Source organism: Malus sylvestris, chromosome 12, assembly GCF_916048215.2.
Source record: "Malus sylvestris chromosome 12, drMalSylv7.2, whole genome shotgun sequence".
In the NCBI taxonomy this organism is placed as follows: Eukaryota; Viridiplantae; Streptophyta; class Magnoliopsida; order Rosales; family Rosaceae; genus Malus; species Malus sylvestris.
Genome location: NC_062271.1, coordinates 18,454,249 through 18,480,225, shown reverse-complemented (window position 1 = coordinate 18,480,225; position 25,977 = coordinate 18,454,249). Strand labels below are relative to the sequence as shown.

The 25,977-nt window shown below is 36.3% G+C and overlaps 1 protein-coding gene across 1 annotated transcript; it reads left to right on the top strand.

The window, feature by feature from the left end:
* The first annotated feature begins 19,162 nt into the window (after positions 1 to 19,162).
* Positions 19,163 to 23,576, top strand: LOC126593333 (MLO-like protein 6). The gene is made up of 14 exons (XM_050259371.1): positions 19,163 to 19,407; positions 19,504 to 19,818; positions 20,446 to 20,562; positions 20,646 to 20,706; positions 20,862 to 20,950; positions 21,179 to 21,253; positions 21,335 to 21,429; positions 21,799 to 21,848; positions 21,977 to 22,017; positions 22,124 to 22,297; positions 22,527 to 22,562; positions 22,643 to 22,710; positions 22,821 to 22,881; positions 22,972 to 23,576. The coding sequence occupies exons 1-14, from the start codon at positions 19,285 to 19,287 to the stop codon at positions 23,401 to 23,403; spliced, it is 1,737 nt and encodes a 578-aa protein (XP_050115328.1). The 5' UTR covers positions 19,163 to 19,284; the 3' UTR covers positions 23,404 to 23,576.
* The last annotated feature ends 2,401 nt before the right edge of the window (positions 23,577 to 25,977 follow it).

Sequence of the window (25,977 nt, the reverse complement as noted above, 5' to 3'; positions counted from 1 at the left end):
CCTAAAAAGCTTCACCCAACAAGCTTCACCCGAAAAGCTTCACCTCCAAAGCTTCACCCACAAAGCTTCAACACCAAAGCTTCACCTACAAAGCTTCAACACAAAACCTTGCTCCAAATAAACAAATTTTGTTCACAAAACCCAAGATGCCCTTGAACTTGTACAAAAACACTTGGGTAAACATAAACATTTTTTGTTTTACACCCACAAGGGCCCAAAATTTTCCTTCTTATTTATTCACTTATATATGTTCCCAAACATATTATAATAGATCCAACAACAAGCCAAAGTCCCAAATTTCATAATGGACAAAAGTACAAGCAATTCATCAATAATGAAGGTGCTACAAAAATTGGAATCTGCCCCAAAATAGAAATCCAACCCAAGAGACTTTTTCTCTCTCTCCCTCTTCCGCCTCCTTTCATCTATCAAATTTCTGCAACCTCTGCTCTTCTCCAATGGAGCTGAATTTTGGACACCCTATAGTTCTTGAGCATATGAACAACTTTCAAGAAGGAACCATTTCTGTTTGAGCGACGGAAATTAAAGTGTTGAAGCTCCAAACATGATAGTCGGCTTCTTGCAGATTTCGAAGCTGTTGTGATGTTTCGAAGATCTGGAAATATTTAACCGTTAGTTCATCCTGAATTGTTGATATGTTATGAAAGAGTCGATGAGGAACAACTTCAATGAAGAAAGCATACCGATCTGAACAAGAGAAAATGGAGTTTCGAAGCTCACAACAAATCTGACGGGTTGACAGACAAATGATAAACAGTCACTCATCATACCTGGATTTCTGGAGTTGTACTGCTCCGATGGCTCTCCAATTTGGATATGTTGTAGTTAAGGAATTAACGAACAACTTTCATGAAGACAACTTTGTGATTCGACCTACAGATGATGGTGTTATGTTGAAAAACAATTCCGGTTGTTAGGGGAAATGAAAAACAATTCCACCAAAGAAACATCATTATGATGTTTCATCATTATGGTGTTTTCATCATTATGATGCTTTCATCATTGTGATGCTTCCATCATTGTGATGCTTCCATTATGATGTTAATGCACCAACGGTTACACCTTCTGCAATTCCACTTATTCGGGCCTAGCAACCTTCATCAACAAAATCTATGAAGAAAAAGTCCGGGGCTACCACTTAGAAAACAAAAGAATGAAGTTTTGGTACTTACGACATGGACTATTAGCAAGACACCTCATTCGTCAACTCCCTCGACTAGAGACTTGGGGGACTCCCACCATATGCTACTACGCCTTGGTACTCAAAAGTTCGTGACTACTCAGTGACTTGGATTTTTCAAGTCTCCAACCGAGAAGTTTTCCTCACTCGGGAAATTAAGGGAAGACTACCTCAAACTACATGCTTCACTCACAAAGCTTCAACAATACAGGTTTCAACAAAAGCAAAAATTCAAAGAACTTTATGAAGAAGGCTTTGGTGTATTTAACACAATATGTTGAAATGAAGCAAAGCTTATTTATTAATATTTTCGATAAGCCACAAATATGTACATATACATGAGTCAAAATAAACAAACAAAAGGGAGCCTTCACAAAGGTTGCTTAGGGGAAGTCTCAGCAGTCGGTAGAGCCCCAGAAAGAGAAAGCACCGGAGGGTGGTTATCCGGAGCCTCAGTACTTGACAAAACCCCAGAAGGAGGAGGCATTGGAGGTTCATCATTTGAAGCTTCATTACCAGGTACAGCCCCAGAGGACGAAGGCAATAAATGCCTTTGGAACAAACCCACAAACCGCTGATGATCAAGTAAAACCTTACCATCAGATTCCTTCATCTGGTCAAGCTTCCTCTTCATGTTTGTAGCATAGTCATGGGCGAGCCGGTGCAACTGCTTATTCTCATGCTTGAGCCCTCTAATCTCCTGTTTGAGACTCATCACTTCAGCAGCCAATGATTCAACTTGGCGGGTTCTAGCAAATAGGCGTTGGGCCATATTAGACACAGAACCTGCACACTGAACACTAAGAGCCAGAGAGTCCTTAACAGCCAACTCATCAGACCGTTTGGAAAGTAGTCTGTTATCTTTGGGAGTGAGAAGGTTCCTGGCCACCACTGCAGCGGTCATATCATTCTTCATCACAGAATCCCCAACGGTAAGATGACCAGTAGGGGATATGAAGGATGGGCGCCATATGTTGTCTGGAGAAGGCGTGGCTGTCTCTTCTCCAAGGTTCAAGTCAAAACGACGGTCGGAGGGTCCAGACATTTTCAAATGTGTTGAAGAAGGAAGAGGTCAGACAAATCAAGATCTTAGAAGTGCAAGAAATGAGCTTCTACTGGTAGAGATTCAAGTGTGCTGTGGAACTTAATGCCAGCCTCTATAAAAATCTGCACTCGACGGAGCTTCAGAAATCGAAGAGGCGTTTGCTTTCTCAAAAGCTGGGCTGCTCAGAGACCACGAGGGCCGATCTCAGAAATCGAAGAGGCGAATGCTTTCTCAAAAGCTGGGCTGCTCAGAGACCACGAGGGCCGATCTCAGAAATCGAAGAAGCACCTGCTTTTGCAGCCTCGTCAGCACCTGTCACATGCACAATCAGCTTTGCGGAAATTACGGGCAATCTGTCGAAGATTTCTGGTGAAGTAGAAAGCACGTGAATCTTACTGATCAATCACCGCTCTCCATATGCACCATCAACTCCTCGGGTACCACATATAACTTTGTCAAAGATCTCTGACAAAGTTTAGGCACGAGAATTTCGAAGTGCCAGCTACCCTACTATTACCCATAAGGGTAAAGGAACAGCACAACTGCTTGACAACTGGAAAGTCCCTATGTGTGTCGACCTCCGTGTTTTGTGGCAAGACAGGTTGGCAAGAACGACCAACCTTTACTCACATTCGAGAAAAGACTCCCAACATAATTACTTTCTCAAAAACCGGAGTAGCACCGCTTTCCGAATCTCGAGAGTCAGATCCTCGACGGGATTGCTTGTTCGAAAACCGAAGAGGCACAACTCTCAGAACTTCGAGAGCCAGATTTCCTTAGATAAAGCTTGTCTGTAATCTCCACACGTAATATCAGCTTTCCAGATACCACATACCACTTTTTCAAAGTGCTCTGACAAAATTAAAACACGTGAAGCTGGCAGCTCCCACTACATTGCTGTGACCAAGAAGGGTAAAGGAATAGCATTACTACTTGTTATTGGGAAATCCCTATATACATTGACCTCCCTCCTCAACGGACAGGCAAACCTGCAAAAATGCTCAACCCTTTCTCACATTCGAAAAGGCACCCTCAACATAACCTCTCGAAATACTCAGCTTTATTTCCCCCCGATAATACCTCAGCAAATAAGCCACACCAAGAACAAGAGTATCTCATATCATCAGGGTCGAAAGCAAGAGTATCCCATATCATGCTTTCTCCCTGTCTTTGTCTTTGTCCTTGTCCACACCTGCAGGACAAGGAGAAAGAGAGCAGTCAGTCGGAACCTGAAATCAAACCTCCAATTTGGAACTGACTGCCTGGAGCCTTTGCCTGGTTGCTTACTTAGCATTGCTCTCGAGTACTCATCCTCAACTGCTGTCAAGGTCACGAATTCCACCGGCAAATACCTCATGACAGTTGATCAGATATTGGCTCTTTACACTGAAGCTGCCAAGCGTGGATGAGTCACTATGAAGGAATGTTCTGAAGGACCATTTAAATGCAAAGGTTGCACACCACTTCTGCCATGCAAAAGATTGAAGCAGAAGGTTCAACGGTGAGCTGAAACAGATCACTACAGCACGACACCTTTCCATACCACATTCATTATTCCGTCAACAGCAAAAGTATCCCATATCATCAAGGTCGAACGTACTCTAGATTTGATGGACTTGTTTTGACCCTCAAATTTTTGAGTCAGCCTTATACTCTGAAGGGCACCAGAAAACCCTCCAGCACAGTTCAAGAATAAGCCTGTGGAAAGTTACTTCTTCAAAAGCAAAAGTATCTCATATCATCTCTTATCCATTTGCTTCTCCTTATCCTGGCAGTTGAATGAGAGACAAGGAGAATGAGAACAATCAACCGGAAGCCGACGTCAAACCTCTGATCCTGGGTTGCTTACTTGGAAGTTTGACTGCTTACCTTGTCTGTCACCTCTTTCGGCAGATCTCCTAGCTCGGCGACTTGGGGGACTCCTACTATAGGGTTTGTATCACACTTGACTAAGCCCGAAACTACAACTAAGCTTCAAGTGAAATTGATACATTACCTTGTGCGTCAACATCAGCTAAGTACACCATTCCCGGATGGAGGAAAGGTACTTCCAGAGAAGGGCAGATGAAGATCAGACCACACTTCGGTACTTAGAAGTTTCGTGATTACTCAAGGGATTGGATCTTGCAAGTCCCCAACCGAGGAGTTTCCCTCACTCGGGAACTTAGGGGAGCACTGTTTGTACCATACTTGACCAATCCCGAAACTACCGAGCACCGGCCAACGCTATACTGTCAAGGACCCAGAAGAGTTCCCCTCCGACCAGGAGGCCAATCACTACTCGACACGTGTCAAGATTAGAAGCCAATCAGAGCGCAGCACGTGTCAACATCAAGAACCAATCATAACATGACACATGTCAATGTGACAAAGCTACAAGTTTTTCTATAAATAGGGGTCATTCCCCCACAATATTGCCTAATGCCATTTTGTGTTAAATCATTCACAAGAACTCACTAAATTGAGAGCTTGATCCTTTGTACTTGTGTAAGCCCTTCACTACTAATAAGAACTCCTCTACTCCGTGGACGTAGCCAATCTGGGTGAACCACGTACATCCTGTGTTTGCTTCTCTGTCTCTATTCATTTACGTACTTATCCTCACTAGTGACCGAAGCAACCAAGCGAAGGTCACAAAACCTGACACTTTCTGTTGTACCAAAGTCTTCGCTGATTTTGTGCATCAACAAGACTAATATGTAAATTGGTCCATATGTTTGAGATTCATTATATATAAAAATACTATATACTTTTGACAAAAAAGACAAATACAATATTTTGTTATTAATTTATTATTATTTTTTATTTGTTTCTTTCTTCTAGATGATAACTCCAATAAGGAGTCCACAATCTCCTTTTCTCAAATCTACCATAGTCTGAAAAGGGAAAAAAAAAAGCCCTAGCTTTTTCTCTCTTCGAATTTCAGAAGCAAGAAATAAGTTTTGTCTTTAGCTCTTCAATTCCATACTTATCTAGAGTCAAATTGGAGTAGCCAACAAGTAATTCATGAGGTAAGTTTGTTTTTATTTCCTTACGACTGTACAATTGAGCTTGTGATTTCCATGCCTCTTTCTCTCTTACCACCACGTAAGAATTTAAAATCAGGAGGTGTGTTATTATCATTTGCTAAGATTTTCATCTCAATCTCGTTACCATGTGGTAGTCAGATGAATCCTCCTCTTACTGCTAGCAAGCAAGAGGTGTTCAATTTCTGTGGCTTGATGGCTTGTGTCACCTGAGTGTTAGTTCCAGGAGAACTTGTGGAGTCTATGGAAGCAGGAGGTCTAAGAAGCACGTGGTGAAGAGTCTAGAGTTAGGCATCATGATTGTTAGGATAAGTAAGAGGTTTTTTTTAGCCAGTTAAAAAGAAACAAAAGCCTGTATAAATATGGAGTCAGTAGTTCTCTTGAGAATCAACAGTAATAGAAATACCAGACAAAAAACTTTATAGTTTCAGAAAGCTAGTGAAGGAGAAAGGGTGCTAAGAGTTGAAGTAATTTTCTTTTGGTTAGACTTCTCATTCCTTTTATTTTATTCATCTTTCTATTTTAGTGGGCTTTGAAGAGGTTGGTTAATCAATAGTCAATCTCTTTCAGCCAAAAACCCCATATTTTTATATTATAAAATGTTCACTTTCCTCTTTGATTTCAAAATATACTTATGTTCTGTTACTGTTTAAAACAGAGAGCTTTCATAAACTCAAAAAGAAAGAGTCTTTTATGTTGAGGGTTTGGTTATGGATTGGTAGGAAGGAAGGGATTTCAAGGTGAAATTTTGAAAGGGGTGTGATATCCACACACCCCTTTTTACTTCTCCCACACCCTTTTAATTTTCGGCCGTCGGATCGGATGAATTAAAGAACATCAAAGGACAGAAATTAACAAGGGGTGTGAGAAAAGTAAAAAGAGGTGTGTGGATAGCACACCCCATTTTGAAACATGAAACTTTTGAACTAGTCATCTAAGTCAATAAACAAACTTTGGTGTTGGAAACGAGTTATGATTGTGATAATATATTTGGATATTATTGGTGGGTTCGTATAGATATCCAATATTAATTTTGCATAACAAATTTACACCATACAAAAACTTTTAGTTTTAAAACTATTTTACTAGAAAATTGAAGTATGTTTTGTTTGGGTTATTATTATACATACTTATTAAAGTATGTATTCTACAAAGTCTATCTATAATACGAGTTATATTTTAAATTGAGTGCTTAAATAGTGATAGTTTATACTTTGAATAGGAACTCACGAGTTGGACCAAGATACTTGATTAGTTTGGTTGTTACGTGGACTTACATTGTAGCTTTGGAACTAGGTAGGGGGTGCTTGGGAACCTTATAATTATTTATTCATTTATTATCTAATTAATACATATTGATTGATATTTATCTATTTGGTTGGGTTCATAAACTCATTGCCTATAGGATTACTTGGATGGATTGATGTACATGTTTTTCATTCATTTGTTAAACAATAAACTGATTACCTTGAGTTGAGATTCTTGTGAAGGAGATAGGGAAATGGGCAATGAGGAAGGCTTTTGTGTAGTTGAGCCTAATTCTTGACAAGTACCAGGTCTCAGGCCAGCCCCAAAGTGCATAATAATTTAAGGGTAATACGGGACTGGCAAAAGGGAATTAGGCAACAAAAGGGAAATATGATGTTTGGGTTCAAGTTAATGGGTTTGAAAAGAGAAACTTTGTGCATTCATACATATAATTTTTCTAATGTGTTTTAACTAAAAAAATAATATACTCATGGTTATATATATATATATATATATATATATATATAATTACTTTAATGTAAGGGGATTCATCATTCGAAGGGAAGTAGACTACTTAAGAACTTCACATTTCCTTTATTTTCTGTCAAAATTGAATAAAAATTTCAAAAAATCTGATAAAACGAATAATGGATCAATGAAATGTTGCTTGATCTTCTTTGGGAACTGGAGTAAGGAGTAGTTGTGGTTTTATAGAATTTTAAAGTGGGAACCCCTCTCTTTATCTTTATTTGGTGTAACTACTTGAGCCGGATGAGAGGAAACTTTCATGTCCGGTATTGAAAGGGGGAGATCCTATAGGATCCTATCAAAAATTTTCTTTTGCTAGGCCCATAGCTAAAAAACCTACTTTCTTACGATTACGAGGTTCATTCGAATATGAAATCCAATCCTAGAAATGCAGTATCCCACTTTTTTTTACTACCCAGGGCTTTGATACATTTCGAAATAGAAAAATTACTACTAGAGCAGGTGCTACCCGAGAACAATTAGCCAATTTGGATTTGCGAATTATTATAGATTATTCGTTGGTAGAATGGAAAGAATTAGGGGAAGAGGGGCCCATAGGTAATGAATGGGAAGATTGAAAAGTTGGAAGGTATATATATATATATATATATTGAGGTATACTGTTCCTAGTGAGCTTTATGCTCACCCTAATTAAATTTGTGCAAGTTCGGAACCAGAAAATTAAGTCTTGTGCTAGAAATGTTACTTACTATATGATATGTATAAATAGAAATAAAATAAAGAGCTTAGTGGTGTTTGCTCTTTTGTTTGAATAAGGAACAAGGAGCTTTATGTAAATTTATTTAAGGTGTGCTTTGTAAAACTTGAGAATTACTTCTTGGTGAATAAATGTGAATTATGTTTGAACAAGTTTGTATCTTCTAATTTTTATTTTTTTTCCTTCTTCACTTTGTTTATTATGGATAAATATGTTCTTAAAGATTTTATTCCATATTAAATTGTGAATCATGCTTTAATTGGAGTTTTAAGTTAATTCTCCGATTTGGGTGTGACAAACATGTTAATTATGGATCTAGTTCATTAAGCATTCTTGGGCCAATTAGTATTATGGTCTAGTGGTAGTCATTTTCACCTGTAAGTGAGAGGTCTTAGGTTCAATTCTCGTCAAGGGCGAAGTTGAATAACATTATTATGGCAAGCCTATTATAAAAATATGAGGGTAAATAGGGAAACTAAAAATGCAATAAATTTATAAAAATATGATTAAATGTGATATGAAATACTATAATCTGGCATGGAGAATTATTTTTAGTTTTTAACATGGAGAATTATTTTTAGTTTTTAATCTTACATACGATATTATTGATATAAAAAAGAAAAAAAACAATCTTATTTAGGGATTAAAATGACGTTTTTAAAAAAAAGAACGTTAAGGGTATCGGCTGTGTGAATACATTAGGCTTTCTTCACTGGCTTTAGCAAGTTGCTTACGATATTGTTCATTATCACCATCGCAGCCAAATTCATTCTATAGCTTGAAAGTAACAAATTTTGCAATAGTTAATTTCATCAAGTACAGTAAAAAGAGATGAACTAATTAGAATCCTTGTTCACATGCTTTTTTTAGATCATTAGGCTTAATCATAATCAGCCTCACCGATTTGAATGTTTTGGCCCTTTTCTTGTAAATCTAATAGAGAAAGCTGAGTGGCACATTCTATATCATCAATTTTGTCTTGTGACAATTGAATTCTATAGTTAAATGAACGAAAATAAACTTAAATTTCAACAAAAATAAAAAAAAAATATTTAAAAGGGATAAACTTGGTAAAATTTCAAAGAAAAAAGTAGGGAGAAGGGAAAAGAAAGTGATATGGCCAAACGTGAGAGTAGTGGTCAAGCATTACCATTAGATGATCAGTTAGACAAACGAATACTCCTTTGAAATCGACTAGTACTATTACTATAGTTAAGTAAAAGGTAATGACAAAGGAAATATTTATCGGTTAGATCACGAAATAAGCATGTTGGAAATGTATAAATGAAGAGTTATTAAAAGAACGTGAGTGTAAATACAAATTCTATGCGCAAAAGCTCTCGCATTAATTAGTGTTTGCATGATAATTAGTTAACAATCACACTATTTAGACACGCAGAATTGATCTACGTAGTCTACTTTCTAACGAAAAGAGTTTATATAGGCTATTTGATGGCACTTGATGGTACACGTAGACAAGAGTTTGTATTTAGACACGCTGAAAAGGGTTTGTATAAATGGAGAAATTTCTCGTATAAATGAGCCAATCATTTGAAATTTATAAAGGGTAGATATTATAGAGAGAAGATCATCGATGGATTCTTTTTGGGAGGATTTCAAATATTCTTTAATCACAATCGTTCATTGTATATCATGCAACCAATTTTCGTCAGGTACTATTTATATTTAAAAAAAAAAAACTATAATAATTTCTGACCGTATTATGTATGATGAATGAATGTGATTTGATATCCTCACAAAGAGTATTTTCACTAAATATTATATAGTGCAATGACGGTTTTTAAAACGGACAAGGATTGTCTGTGCTCTTATTTTATGTGGTCACGGTTAAGTCACGTCAACATTTTATATTATTTTTTTTATAGAGATAATAAGACAAAAATAAATAGTAATATAAAATGTTAACATGATTTAATCATGATCACACAAACAGAAAGGCAAGAGAACAAGGAGGGCAGACAATCGTTGTCATTTTAAAACAAAAAGGGTACTTGATGGTACACAATGAATAGAAAATATTCAGATGCTGCAGGCAGTGTTGAAAGTTGTGTAGAAAACTATGACTATTAATAATAAAAAATGGTAGATTATATATCATAAGGTGACCAAATTAAATTAGTAATAAAAGGGGAATGGTTTCAAACATCTCTCTTATCATAAGATATTAATACTCATTGAAATTGTGGCCTTTCTTAAAAATTTAAATTTAGGGTTTAGTCGACTCAGTGATGGGCTAACGGCATGAGACAGTAACTCGTCAACTTCACGATCACAATTATAAATTAATTTAGAAGGGTCACCCAGTCAACCATAACGCCACTTTTTGGAGGTCTTGTTCCCCCTCTTGACCGCTTGCTTCCCCAAGGAAACGTTTTATAGCTAATAATTTGCTTCATTATCTCCAATTTTCTCATTTTCCAAATTTCGCCCCTTACTTGCATTGTGTGTGTTGATACATATATCTTTCCGAGCGGATCTACCTAAAAGAAAGAAGCCACGTGGAAGCAAGCTGATACCAGTGGCGGAGCTATTTCTTACATACATAAGTAATTTAAACAAAAAAACGTGAGAGATTGGATTGTAAATTGGATAAAAATTTAAACACTTAATTTCAATAAAGTGAACTAAAAACATTGTACAAACCCAGAAATCCAAACATGAGGTAAAGAGTAACCAAGAATTTTTTTTTTAAATATAAGTTAAAGCTAATGAAAATTTGATAGAATAAGAAGGGAAACAAAGACTGCACCATAATAAGAGAGATGAAGAGAAAATGAGAGAGTTTGCATTAAGAACATACTTTAATTTAAGACTATTAAACTAATATGCAGCATAAACATTTATTAAAATAGCAAGGAAAAAAAAGGCAGGATAGGCCAGGGAGCATTATGGTTGCTTAGTGGCTCAACCCATGTTTTACAAAATAGTCCAGCTAAGAAAAGGCAATGGGGTTTAGCGGGGACACATTGGCAGATGGGACCAAGATATTCCAGCAAGAATAGCCTCATGGAGCAATAAAGAGGTCGGTGCCCACAGAGTGACTAACCCGGTTGAGATGGCTCAAAACACCAACACAAGGTCATTAAAAGGAAGAACTCTGAAGGTTCTCAACTCAGTACCTTGGTGAGATGAACAACTTGATGCTTCTCAGAAGTGTAGAGATTAGGTCAACTCGGAAGGCTATCATCACGATTCAAGCATTTATGAAGGTTGTTCATAAGATCCGAGGAATAGTTTTTAGATCCCAGGATTCCTAAAGTCATTGATGGCTGTCAAAGACACGTGTCATAATTGTTGAGAATGAAACTCACATTGATGGGATGAGGGACCTTGCATGGGCTTTTAAGTAAGTTGGGCAACTCCCCATATTGCCAATTGATTTTATGGTGGAACCTTAACTTCTTTTATGATATCAGAGCAGGTTGTCGTACATGTGAATCCAAACGGTCACACGCGCTCCACGTCACCCTGTTGTGTTGTCCAAATGTAGGCTTGAAAATTTGCCACACGTGAAATGGCATGTTGAGAATGAATCCCACATTGATGGGAGGATGGACCTTGCATGGGCTTATAAGTATGTTGAGCTACTACCCATATTACTAATTGATTTTATGGTGTAACCTCAACTTCCTTCAACAACCCTATAGTGCAATTGAGCTTCTACCATAGTAGAGCCTTCTTGGAAATAGGAGATTTGCTCCCCTTTAATTGTTGGAAGTACTCTTGGTTTCTCACCAGAGCACCAGTGGCAACCACCACATCGGTATGACTCTAATAACCTTTCCATTTATACTTTGCAAGTGATTCCACATAAACAAGTTTGACTGTCTCGAACTTGGATCGAAAGACTTGATCACCATGCCTTGTAGATCCTTTTGTTGACTCTCATTTATGGCGATAGTAGTGTTTATGATCATAAGAACAACTAGCAATGCTATTAAGATAGAACATATTGTATCAATGGTGATGAAGAATCAAGAACTAGAGAGAGAAAGTAGAGAGATAGCTTAATATTCTTTATATTAATGTTTTCTTAGTAGTAGAGTTATTACATTAAGGATATATGTATACAATCATTAACCACCAAATCCTAACTAACTCTTTAATCATTTGACCAATTGTCATAATCTAAGCTTACATAATCCTAAGCTTATAATATCTCTAACATCCCCCCTCAATCTTATGATTGGTACAACCTAACATAAGGTTGGAACAATGTATTCAAAAAAGAGTAGAACTAAAGCCCTTAGTAAAGATGTCTGTGCAAAATGTTTTCTGGATGAAACAAATTGCAATGCGAGCTTGTTCTTGGCAACCCTTTATCGGACTAAATGCACATCAATTTTGATGTGTTTGGTTTTTTGGTGCTGAATGGGATTGAAAGAAAAAGTTATAGCAGAAAAATTGTCACAAAAAAAAAATGGAGGCATGGAGATGGAAACATGCAGAAAAGTCAATAACTATTGAATTCAATCAAGTTCAACAGCAGTGGTAGACATAGCTATGTACTCAACTTCTGTGAATGATCAAGACATTGCTTGTTGCTTTTTGGAATACCAAGAAATTGGATTGGATCCCAAGAAAACAACCAAACCTGTTGTAGATTACCTGTCATTGGGATTTCCTACCCAATCAACATCACTAAATGCTTTGAGAGACAAATCCCTTTTGGAATATGTAATTTCATAATGCTGAGTACCTTTCAAATATCTAAGAATCTTTTTAACTGCTATGAAATGAGCAATCATTGGATTCTGCATAAATTGACAAGACTTGATGCACAGAGAATGCAATATCAAGCCTTGTAAAAGTTAAATATTGTAAAGCACCTATAATGCTTCTGTATGCAGTGAGATTATTGTATGGAACACCATCATCCTTGGCAAGTCTATTGTAGGCAAGACATGGAGTATCACAAGGCTTAGAATCAAGCATTTCTGTTTTCTGCAACAAATCATGAACATACTTAGACTGTGATAAAACCAAGCTAGTTAATGACTTAGTGATTTGAATCCCCAAAAAAATAATGCAAAGTCCCAAAAGCCTTTATATCAAACTCATGAGTCAAAGAATCAATCACTTGTTAAATTGCAACTTGTGCACTGCTAGTGATAATAATGTCATCCAGATAGAGAAGCATTACCACAATATATTTGCCAAGCTGTTTAACAAACAAAGAAGAATCTAAGTATGTATTTTGAAACCCAAGAGAAGGGAGAAAAGCTATAAATCTCTCATTCCAAGCTCCGGGAGCTTGTTTTAAACCATAGAGAGATTTCTACAATTTACAAACTAGATGAGGATGTGTAGAGTGTCTTCAAATTTTGGAGGTTGAGCCATGTAAATCTCTTCTAGCAGAATTCCATGTAAAAAAAGCATTCTTAACATCTACTTGTCTCAATGGCCAATCAAATTAAACTACAAGTGCCAAAACCAACTTAATTGTAGTAGGCTTCACAACAGGACTAAAGGTCTCTCCATAGTCTAAACCAGGTTCTTAAATAAACCCATTTGTAACAAGCCTGTCATTATGTCTAACTATGGACCCATCTGAATTTTTCTTAATTTTAAACACCCAATTACATCCAACTAATTCTTTTGAGAGGGTAGAGAAACCAAGTTCCAAGTACCTTGAGCATGCAAGGCATCAATTTACTCTTGCATAGCTTTAACCCAAACTGGACATTTCAATCCTGACTTATAAAAAACTGGCTCAATGGAAGACAAATCATAAATACCATAATCACCAAGAGCTCCTAGAAAAGCTTTTGGCTTGCCTATACCACTTTTTGCTTTTGGTTTGCATGGGATGCAAATTCACAGGTTTTATAGGAAGCACAACATGAAGAAATTTTGGTGCAAACTCAGTAATTGGACTAACCTTAGGTACCACATGGAAGAAAGATGGAGAACTTGCAGCTGCAGTTATGGACTGAGGTGTATCTGGTGTAGATAATGTATCTAGTGCAAATAATGTTTCGGATATCTATTGCATTGAAGAAGTGACAGATATATGGGTATGCACAGACGAAGATAAACTTGGTAATGAATAATGTGAGTGGTTTAGGCTAGGTAGAGATGATGAAGATGAAGTATGATATGGTAGAACCATAACATTTTGTAAACTATGAACTGGTATAAATTGTGGTGCAGAAGACTGAAGAACAATTGAAATAAGTTGTTTTGGTTTTAAACTCAAGGTTGTATAAGGAAACTCAGTTTCATTAAACACTACATGTCTAGAGATAAAAAGTTTACTCTTAGACACATTATAACACATGTATCCCTTATACTTTGATGCATATCCCGAAAATATACATTTGGTAGTTCTGGCTTAGAGCTTAAAGCTATTATATGGTCTGAGTAATGGATAGCAAGAGCAAGCAAATATTCTAAGATGAGTGATGACTGGAATAAAACCATACAAAAGCTCAAAAGGTGACTTATGTTGTAAACTTGGGGAAGACATTCTATTGATAAGATATATTGCAGTTTGACATGCAAATGACCAAAATTGAGATGGTAGTTTTTCATTCTGCAATAAAGTCACAATGGTCTCAACAATATGCACTGTTCTAAAAATCCCCACCTAGGTGCTAGATGGCTAGCCACCGTCCCGCTTAATGCCTAAGCATTTGAAAATTAAGAAAGGGCGCCTAGACCTTCTGATGTGCCTGCCTAGACCGCATAGGCACCCACCTAGGTTGCGACCCACTTAGACAGAAAATAGATAACTTTCATTTTGAATTTAGTTTTTACAATAAATTATTAGGGACTTATTGTAAATGAACACACATGAAATGCTTTTTCCCCATGTTTTCATTATATTCCAATACTTGATGATATATATATATATATATATATATTAAGTATAAACACACTTATATACATGAAATAGAATAGATTTACTTAGATTTGCCTAGTCCGCCTAGGTGCTAGGCTCCAGCATGCCCTCCGACTAACACCTAGCATCTTTTAAAACCTTGACAATATGTCTATGTTTCCTTTCTGCTAAACCATTTTGTTCAGGGGTATAGGGACAAGACTTATGGTGAGAAATACTCTTAGTTTGAAAAAAATTATGGAGCTAGTTACTAATGTATTCACCCCCTTCCATCACTCTACAGGATTTTAATATTTGCAGAGAAATGATTAAGCACAAAAGCATAAAATGCTATGAAAATGGAACATAAATCAGACTTGTTATAGAGAGGAAACAACCAACAGAATCTGGTGCACTCATCAATTAGAATAACATAGTATTTATATCGATCAACAAAGTTACATGGTGTTGAACCCCAAAGATCACTGTGTACAATTTGAAATGGAATTACAGACTTAGAAACACTAATTTGAAATGGCAATTTGGTGAATTTGCCTTCCAAACAACTTTGACACATATTAGGTACACTATTAGTATTACATTTAATATTTGCTTTTTGTAAAACTGAAGTAGCAACAGAGTTGGTAGGGTGACCTAGCCTACTATGCCAAACATTAGAGTTTATAAGCTGACCAAGTTAGGCAACAGAAGAAGCATGTTTGAATAAAGACGTTGGATGATAGTTGGCAAGTGAAGGTAAAGTCCATTACTGCATAATCCTTTGTATAGGATCCTCTCTGTGGCTTTATCCTGAATTAAAAACAATAGGCATAAAAAATCAGCCAGCAATTGTTATGAAGACACACTCTATGTGCTAATAAAAAATTTGAGTTAGTTTGAAACATAGAGTATGGAGTTCAATTTATTTGGATAAGCATAAGTTTGAATAACAAAACTGCCAACTTTAGACACTTTCAAACCTTCACCATTAGCTTGCTAAACTGTTTCATTGATTGGATAGGGAGAATCTAATGACAAATTTCTGAGATCAGCAGTCATGTGACTGGTGGCTCCAAAATCAGTGATCTAGATTGTGGATAAGTCTGAGAATTGACCTGCTCAGAAGATTGAGTCATGACAGTGTGCATAGCTTGCATAAGAGGTTGAGAATTTCTTGATAGCTGAGGAGAATAACCAGACATTGATGAAGAAACACCATAAGTATACCCTGATGCAGACTGCGATTAATGTCTAATACAATTTGGTCCCTTGTCATTGTAGAAACAAAATCAAATCATGTGATTGGTTTTGCCATAAATATGATAGCCAGCTATGAGATTGGATTTGTTGAGACAATATGGTGCAGTGTGACCCTCAGCACCACATACTTGATAAGTTTGTATAAGAAGAGTAAAATGACTACCAAAGTATTTATTTGGAAATTGACTAAGCACTCCAAGAGTTAGTGTAGGCAATATATGAGTTTGGGTTGGATAAGACTGTGTAAGATTATAGAATCTTTGTCTAGAATTGAATCTTTCTTTCCATTTGTTTCTGTTGTTGTTATATGGCTAAAAACCAACATAAACAAACTGAGATTGACCAGAATTGGAATGAAATGACTAAGAACTAGAACCTTTAGACATTGGATTCCCTTTAAAAGCAACCATTGTTGTCATAAAAGGAGCATGAGACACAGATTCAACTATGACTTCCTCTGCAAGCAATTGAGTTCGAAACTCTTTAAGAGAAATGACATTCTCACGACTTTTTATAACAATGTCTTCATTTGCAAAATACACACCAGCAACATAGAGATAATCTCTAGCTTCCTTAATCTTTTGCATATATTGTGTAATATAATCAAACTATTTTCCGATGGTTTGCAAATTGGACTTCATCTGAAATATACTAGTTCTAGATATAGCAGAAAACTATTCCTTGAATCTGGTCTACAAATCTTGAGAACTAGTATTGCCAATGGCACAAGACATAGCAACAAGAGACAAAGTTGTAGTGATCAACTGCATTAAGGCACAATCATGCAATTTCCAAACTATAAAGTCATCACTTTCAATAACAGAGGCAGAATTCAAAGAATTAATGCCTGATTCACAGTCACAGATGCAAGTCGAGGAGGACAGGATGTTAAGCCATCAACAAACCCTAGAATTCATTAACCTCAAGCAATAATTGCATTTGAAAATGCCAATTCAAGTAATTCGAATCATCCAATTTCACATTAACAGAAGTAGATATAGTAAATATGAAAGCAACAATTGGTGATTGCAAAAGCTACAATTGTGTAGCAGTTACAATTTTTGCAGATTTTCATTAAGACAAGAACAAATTCTTAAAAGATGCACAAAGTAAAACTTATCACAAACACCTTGCGAGCAAGAATCGCAGAGAATAAGCAGTTGGAGACCTGGATCAATCTTCAAGATCATAGCAAGAACCATAGAATTCGCAAAAAAATGACTTCACCCAAGTGTTGCCTGAATCGAAGACACGAACTCCGAGTACAGATCAAAAGAATGCGGAAGAAGAAAGAGGATCAAAGAAGAATGCATTAGCAACAATGGTGAGTGATACCATGTTAAGCTATATGAACAGATTGTATCAATGGTGATGAAGAATAAAAAACTAGAGAGAGAAAGTAGAGGGAGAGAGCTGAATATTCTTTGTATTAATGTTTTTTTAGTAGTGAAGTTATTACATTCAGTATATATATATATACACACACACATACAATCATTAACCACCAAATGCTGGTGAAGTTATTATAATATCTCTAACAAATGCTTGGGTTAGTTGTTGAATTTTTTAGGTCGATGGGCCGAGGGACTCACTCTAACACTAGAGATAGTGTCCCCAACTTGGTAGTTATTACATGCCCAATCCGTCAGGCATGAAATTTTATCACAAAATACCTCAGTATTAGTTAAAATAGGTAATCATACTTAAACTCATTATTTTTCTTTCCCCCACCGATGTGGGATAGCCAATATTAGTAACCTCCGCACAAGTGAGCAATGTTTTCATCATGTGAACCTAATGGTCAAGAATCGTTCACTCATGTGTAGACGATTATCCCTAACAAAATCCGAACTACACCACTGTAGACTTGCATTAATTGCATTTTATTACTTTAAACCCTAAATTCTGAATCCAATCTAATAAGCCAACTTTCATTCCAAGATGAAGTACTAGACATAATATTCGATACGTGACGAGTTTAAACATTAAAAAGATAAATAAATAAATAAAACAACTTAGTCAAGAACTAGTTTGTCCGACTAACTGATGTAACTTTGAATCCTAGAACACCATGTTAGTTTGTTGTGGGAAAAGTTTTGCTCATAAGCACATACATATATAGGACATCATGAAATATATTTTGTAAAGAAGAGGTATCTGAATCTGAATAATGTCTCATTGGAGTCATTCTAAATTAAGAAATAATGGAGACTGTATTGCTACACAACTTGCCTACACTATACGTTAAATTCCATCCTGGAATACAATATTATCTAGTCAGCATTCTGTGTCTTTTAATTATCACATGGACATAGATAGGAGTTGAGAAATATAAATTTATTACATGGAAAATATTACGATGTTTGGTTTTCATCTAGAACTGGCCCCCATTAGCTATGGAATTTGCAAGCAGATCAAAGGCCACTGTTGGAAACTGGCATATATAATGAATTAATTACATGGAAAATAATACGACGTTTGGTTTTCATCCAGAACTGGCCCCATTCGCTATGGAGTTTGCAAGCAGATCAATGGCCACGGTTGGAAACCGGCATATATAAAAAATTACAATGGTTCTGCAAACATATTTTAATTAAGGGCCTATCAGAATACGATTATGATGTATTTATGTTCACATGAAGAAAAAAAACGGTGTAATGTGGAAGAACGTAGCACCTTAATACAAGCAATCTACTATTTTTGTTTTTCTTTTCTGCTTTATTTTATCTCAATTATCAGGTTATGACTATGTGTTTTGAGTGAGTAATTTTTCAATAGGTTCATAATAATGCTAGTTATAAGGTGTAACAATATACTCAAATTATAGTACTTATATATATTTTTTTCTTTATTAATATATTTTAACATATCAAACTATGTCGTGCAACAATATTAAAACACGTAAAAAAATCACACTAAGTTGCAAATGTACTCGGTCCATACAAAATTTAAGTTGCAAATGTACTCGGTCCACACGAAATTTCTCTACCAGCAACGTTAACAGCCTTACCGTGTGCGTGGTCAAAGAATATTTTCTTGGAGTCAAATACAATATGCTTAGGAAGATATCAACGTATAAGTGAATAAAACCCATCTCCACTAATTAAGTTCCAATCAATGGTCTTCTCTTTACACTATTCTTTATCCATTTTTGTTAATACGCAGTCAAAGTCTATAGTCATCCACATCTTATATCCCACGCCACCCCTGTTTTAAGTTTGAAACACCAAGTCTTCTCCTTTTGGCTCTCTCTTCATGATGTGTATATATACTTATCTATAAGAGTCTATATATATATACTTATCTATTTGCTTACTAGCTAGCTAGCTAATTAAAAGTTCATAAATACCATTATTAACTTCTTAGTGCAATAGCATTATTTGGTAGTGAGGAAATTAGGGTTTCAATTAAAGCATGGCAGGAGGAAAAAAAGGAAGATCTTTGGAGCAAACACCAACTTGGGCAGTTGCCGTTGTTTGTTTCGTTTTGGTTTTGATTTCAATCCTCATCGAATATTTCATTCATTTAATTGGAAAGGTGAGTAATTAGCCTACTTAATTTGATCATTCGGAGCCCTTAATCATGAATGGGAAATGAGATTTTCTTATTAAATCTTAATTGCCCTCTCTGCAGTGGTTGAAAAAGAGAAACAAAAGAGCTCTCTATGAAGCACTTGAGAAGATCAAGTCGGAGCTTATGCTATTAGGGTTCCTATCCTTGCTTCTAACAGTAGGACAAGGCCCCATTTCAAATATTTGTATATCGAAGGCTGTTGGAGCAACTTGGCATCCATGCAGTAAGAAGCAAGAGGTCAAATCAGACAAGAACGAAGATAAGAGTAGTGTTTCAGATGACAACGCCCGCAGAAGGCTTCTCTCAGCCTTGGATTCCAGTGGGGGTGGCCGACGTGTTTTAGCAGCTGATGGATATGACAAATGTGCTGCCAAGGTACATTAAATTAATTGTCCATGCTTTTGGTTTTATAAAATAAAACAAGCGAATATAATAAAAAAGAAAATATTTTAGGATTTGATTTAATTAGTGATTTTCTATTATCTATGATTTGATTTGGTCTAGGTTTGCTTGTCTTGTTGACAAATGATTGTTTAGATTTATTTCCTTGTATTGCTCCTATGATACCTCAAAAAAAAAAAAAAAATAAAGTATTGAAGTTGTATTTGAGAATTTTTGAGATTGTAAAGAATTCTAAATTTACCCTAAACCTTTTATTTTCAACTGAACTGGCATCTCTTGTTAGATTGTGTTGCTAAAGAGTTTTTCACATTTCAGATCAAAATAAAGTTTTTCATGTTATTCTGTCAAAATGTCGATTTAGAATAATATTCCTTATCGTAATGCCTGATTTAGAATATTACGACAAGGTGGTCAAGCAAATATATTACTTGAACAAATAATTTATAGGGAAAACTAGAGTTGGAATGAAAATGTCAATATAGGACCAAGTATGCACGCATATCTTTATTTCATGCAAATTAACCATGAAGTTAGTCTATGGTAATTTTTTGTTTTTCCTTTATATCAACAAAGTATATGTTGTAATTTTTTTTTCTGCAGAACAAAGTTCCATTTGTGTCATATTATGGGATCCACCAGCTTCACATACTCATCTTTGTGCTAGCTGTCTTCCACGTGCTTTACTGCATAACAACCCTAGTTTTGGGCAGAGCAAAGGTATCTCTCTCTCTCTCTCTCTCTCTCTCTCTCTCTCTCTCTCAATGAATAATTTCATATGTTTGGGATGGGATGGGACGCAGATGAGAAAATGGAAAACATGGGAACTGGAAACAAAAACAGCTGCCTACCAATTCTCACATGGTATGCTACCTCCCGCTTTCACACGTAATTTTATTTTTTGATGTTTGACCAGCAACCAGTAATCCCATTATTTCTGACCAAATTTTACTACTTGATTAGTTACTTGTATAAATTGTTAATTTTTGTTTATTATAATTAGTTTATTTATGCTGTAGACCCGGAAAGATTCAGATTTGCCAGAGACACATCCTTTGGGAGAAGACACTTGAGCTTTTGGAGCCGTTCTCCCATTAGCTTATGGATTGTAAGAGTTGAAAATTCCATAATCTATATATGTAAATTTGTTTGATAAATATGTGTCAAAGCTAAAATTTGAGGAATACTACGACGTCAACAAAAGGGGGCACTAAACGCGATTCCTAGACAGTTTTTGTCAGTTTAACGTCTCTCAGATTCTACCTTTTTAACTGTTGTGTGTATTTCTGAATGAAAATCTCTTAATTTGATGTCCAATACTAACTTTTAATTGCAGGTTTGCTTCTTCAGACAGTTTGTAAGATCTGTGCCCAAAGTTGATTACTTGACTCTGCGACATGGGTTTATTGCAGTAAGTCTCTTACTAAATTTACAATTTTCATTATTTCTTTCCGCATGAAATTAAAGTAAGCTTTTGGTTCGTGGTTTGTAGGCACATTTGGCTCCTCAAAGTCAAACTAAGTTTGACTTCCAGAAGTACATTAACAGGTCACTTGAAGAGGATTTCAAGGTTGTCGTAGGGATCAGGTGGGTCACTAGTGCTAGGCATAATTACCATTTCAAGCCGATCCATTAATCACCTAACTATTAGGAAGTTAGGGCTTGGGGTAATTCCGTAGGAAACACTTCTGCTCAAATCGTTAAACATTTTGCAGAGAAGCACAACATATTTTATTAAGATAAAATCAAAACATTCAACAAAACGTTATGCGGCATTTTGTTTTTTTAAGGACCGAAGAGCTTATAGCGGTTTAAAAGCATTTTTAACTCTTTAAAAGGCACTACGAAACAAATTAGCATGCTTTATGCTACCGTTATAGTATAATATGCATGACTAAATACTTCCATCTTTCAAAAATATCGTCTGAGATTAACAACAACTTTCCACACTTGCAGCCCAACTGTTTGGTTATTTGCTGTATTAATCCTCATGTCAAACACCCACGGTAAGCTTCCCTTTACTTGCTAACCTGTTTTTTTTTTTTCTTTTTTTTTTAATAATGGTTTCACTCTTAGTTACACCGAGATGACGTCCCTAATGATTTCCTTAATAATGTGTTTTTGTTGTTTGCAGGCTCACGCTCTTATCTGTGGCTTCCATTTGTTCCCCTAGTTGTAAGCGCCAATCCCCACCGTTCAATCATTTTCCTCAAATTCTAACGTCCCAACAACTTGGATATTATTTGTACCTGATTTTGTCCTAATCGCTTTGATTGTGCAGATGATCTTAATGGTAGGGACAAAGCTGCAAGTTATAATAACAAAGATGGGGCTCAAATTATCAGAAAGAGGTGAAGTGGTTAGGGGAACCCCACTGGTTGAGCCTGGTGACCATCTCTTCTGGTTCAACAACCCCCGACTCCTGCTTTATATCATCCACTTTGTTCTCTTTCAGGTAATTCACTTTCTTTCCAATTGGATTTAGTGATTTATACACTTTCGTGTTAAGCCTCTGCTTCTTCCGCGAGTTGAAGTAAATTGTAAAATATACAATTTGGCTCGCAAAGGCAAAAAGAAAGTGCAAAAGTCACTACCGTACATGCATTTGTTGCGTTCTTTGTCTTGTAAATTTTGCTAACACTCGTATGTTTGTATATTATAACGCATTTTGTCCTCGTATGTAGAATGCTTTTGCACTTGCTTTCTTTGCATGGACTTGGGTAAGTAAAACTGTAAACCCATATTTACTTTCACGAGCCACGGTCAGAAAAAGGCGGCTTACATTTTTACCTTTTTACAGTATGAATTTGGCTTGAAGTCTTGCTTCCATGAGAAGTTGGAAGATGTCGTTTTAAGAATATCAATGGGGTAAGCTCAAATTATTTCTACATTTTTTTTGTTCACTCAAATCTTGCAGATAAACTTATTTACTGTGAGAATTTAACTTAACAAATCCATTCATTGGTTATTTACTGCAGGGTGATCATACAAATTCTGTGCAGCTATGTAACTCTTCCTCTTTATGCATTGGTAACACAGGTAATTAAGCGGCCATGATGCAAAATTAGATGCTAAAAAAATTAAGAAATATTAAGTTCTAATTAACCGTACATTTCTGTGTACAAACAGATGGGTTCAACTATGAAGCCTGTAATCTTCAACGAGAGAGTGGCGACTGCACTCAAAAAATGGCACATCGCAGCGAAGAAGCACGTAAAACACAAGAATGCAAGTCCAGCCAGTGCACCAGGCACTCCTTTGCACTCCATGTCCCCTGTTCATCTACTACGCAACTATAAATATGAACAAGACATTGACAGCATTCAGACATCACCAAGAATGCCTTATTTTGATAACGAAGGTTCAGACTCACCGTTTCATCACCAAGACAATTTGACTTGGTCTCAGCAAGGTACAAACATGGAGGGTCAGAAGGAGGAGATTAGTGCTCATGGACCTAACGCCGAGAGCAATGCTTTAGGCGCTTCTGGTTCGATAATTCAACATGAGATTCAAATTCACTCGGCGGCACTCACATTTGAGAAAACAGAAAGGAGCTGAGAAATTAGGAAGTAAATGGCATACAACTTGCAACATTACAATCAAACCTAAAGCCTGATCTCATAAGCTTCCCAATGTCACTGTACATGAAGACACTCGGTGCTAGACATCATGAGTAGTACAACTGTAACGTGAATTTTGATATTCATGCAAATAAACCTTCACCTTGATCACGTTGAGGCAGTGTAGATATCTCCATATGTAATCACTTTCCCGGCAACACATTGATGTGCTAATATACACGCTGTGAGGAACACGTATGAATGCATGCCTCCAAATGGCGAGCATGGTAATCTATGTTTCGTTCAACACCTGAAATGGGCTAATCATTAAATCATTTGACAGAAGAAAACTGCTGACCTTACATTGCAAACCAATGTCACAACCGTGCTCCCTAATGCTTGCTACGCCAACAGATGGATCACTGTTCCGTCAAATCTTTGCATGTATTAACAGGCGAAGTCATATGTTACTATTAACTGGTTTACTTGAAGATAAGAAGATCAACAATGGTCATGAGAAAATTCACCCACAACCAAAAATTCTTGTGAGCAGAAGAACAGACTATTTTCTGACACGAGACAAATTTGGTCCATGTTTCTCCACTTCAGGATTCTCAGAGTAGAACACCTGCACACCATATTGACAGAGGGCAGAAAACAAACATGAAGAAAAGCTCACTTTAAGAACTACAACCTGAATAGAAACCAAAAGCTTACACAGAGAGAAATTTTACAGAGGTGAAACTTTAAGCAAGAACTGTTATTAATGGAATTCATGAATCCTGAACTGAATGTTTCAATTACCCTCCATCGTTTAGCAAAACAAGTGGGTGCCTGTTGCACTTGCACATATCATAACTCCTAAACTTAATACAATAACAAAAGATAACATTGTAAACAATGGGAGAGCAAACTGTCAGAACGAGCCTAACACTAACCACAGATGCATCATCAATTCACAACATTTTCCCAGCATCAGAAATCAGCAGATCACCACAGGATAGAATGTATTGTCTAAAGAGCAAAATGCATCCATTCAACAACTAAGAGGAAGAAAATCCTCACCACCACCACACCATCGAAAAATTTCAGATTTCACTGAGCGGAATTCACATTTGAGAAATCAGAAAGGAGTTGAGACAGTAGAAAGTAAATGGCACGCGCCTTGCACCAATACAGTGAAAACTAAAGCTTGATAAGCTTTCCAACAGGGTCACTGTACATGAAGACGGTCGATGTTACTGAGCTAGATATCATCAGTTGTGCATTGTAACATAAATTTTGATATTCATGAGAATAAACCTTAACCTTTAAGCTGCTGTATATCTGGTTAATCAATTTCCAGGTTACAATAAGTCAATCTTCTGATAATTCATGCACAAGCAAAAAACATGTTTCAATTTTCACATGCCTCCGGAGGCAAATATTGTAATCTTATGCACTGAACAAAGTAACTAAAGAAAAAAAAAACAATGCATCAAGTAACAAGAAGTCACCACCAAGTTAGAATGACCCAATTTCAAATCGGGAAATTATTTTCTGCTGGGGCCAGCCCCAAACCACAAATCTCATTTAACCCTGGGCAACCATATGAATACATCAGCAAAGACAGCAACCTTGTTAATCTATGTTTCAAGCATCATTAAGAACATTCAATTTTGATAATAAAGGGGAAGCAGGCCCTTTCAATTTCATTATGTGATATCATTAAAGTGTTAAATTCATTGGTTCAACCCAATCAATTGTGCTTAAGCTACTAAAATGATGTTAAGTGGAAAACGTTTAGAAATAGCAAGAGGAAAGTTTGCTCAACAGACTCCTGCATTATCTAATGTTTTCATGTTCAGCATGAATTGGCATGCATTCATCGCTTCTCAATGGAACAAAGTTCCAAGAATCTGAAAGAACTAATAGAAATTCAAGTTACAACAGGGCTTCTTGAGATGCACCTATCCTAAACCAAAATATAAACATAATGATCCACCAACCATAATCATGTAAAAACCAAACACCTTGTAGGGAAAACCATGTAAAGATTGCTTCCTAACACCTGCCGTGCAAACAGATGCATAACCGTTTCACCAATGTTAGCGAGAGAAGCCAACTGTTTCTATGGTTTTCTTCATCATAAGAAGATCAACAATGTTCAAGAGCAATTCACACGCTACCAGTACAGTAACCTCGTGACCAGAAGAGTAATAGGCTCTAATTGTCTGCTATAAGACAGACTAGGATGCATACTTCACCAGTTCAGAGTTCTCCAAGTAGAAAACTTCCAGACCACGCTGAAAGAAGGCAGAAATCAAAGAGAGAAAAACTTGCATTTAAACAACACAATGGAATAAACCAGGAAACACACATAGAGAGAGATCCTACGACCCTTCTGACTGAAGTAATCTTTATCTTAAGAACAAAACTATATAGCCTCTTAGCTACTTCACAGTTCAAGATTCCTAAAGTAAAGATATGCATAGCATAATGTAATAAAAAATATTAAGGTGGGAGCAAAGACACTCACAATTCAAAAACCATGGAAGTATCAGATTAGTCGGTTCAAACCAGTGAAAGGTAT

Bases quoted from the DNA above. Each gene is read 5' to 3' on its own strand.
- LOC126593333 (XM_050259371.1), top strand. From the start codon at position 19,285: ATGGCAGGAGGAAAAAAAGGAAGATCTTTGGAGCAAACACCAACTTGG. The intron at 21,430-21,798 runs GTGGGTCACTAG...CCACACTTGCAG, and splicing joins AAGGTTGTCGTAGGGATCAG to CCCAACTGTTTGGTTATTTG. The intron at 21,849-21,976 runs GTAAGCTTCCCT...TGTTGTTTGCAG, and splicing joins CCTCATGTCAAACACCCACG to GCTCACGCTCTTATCTGTGG.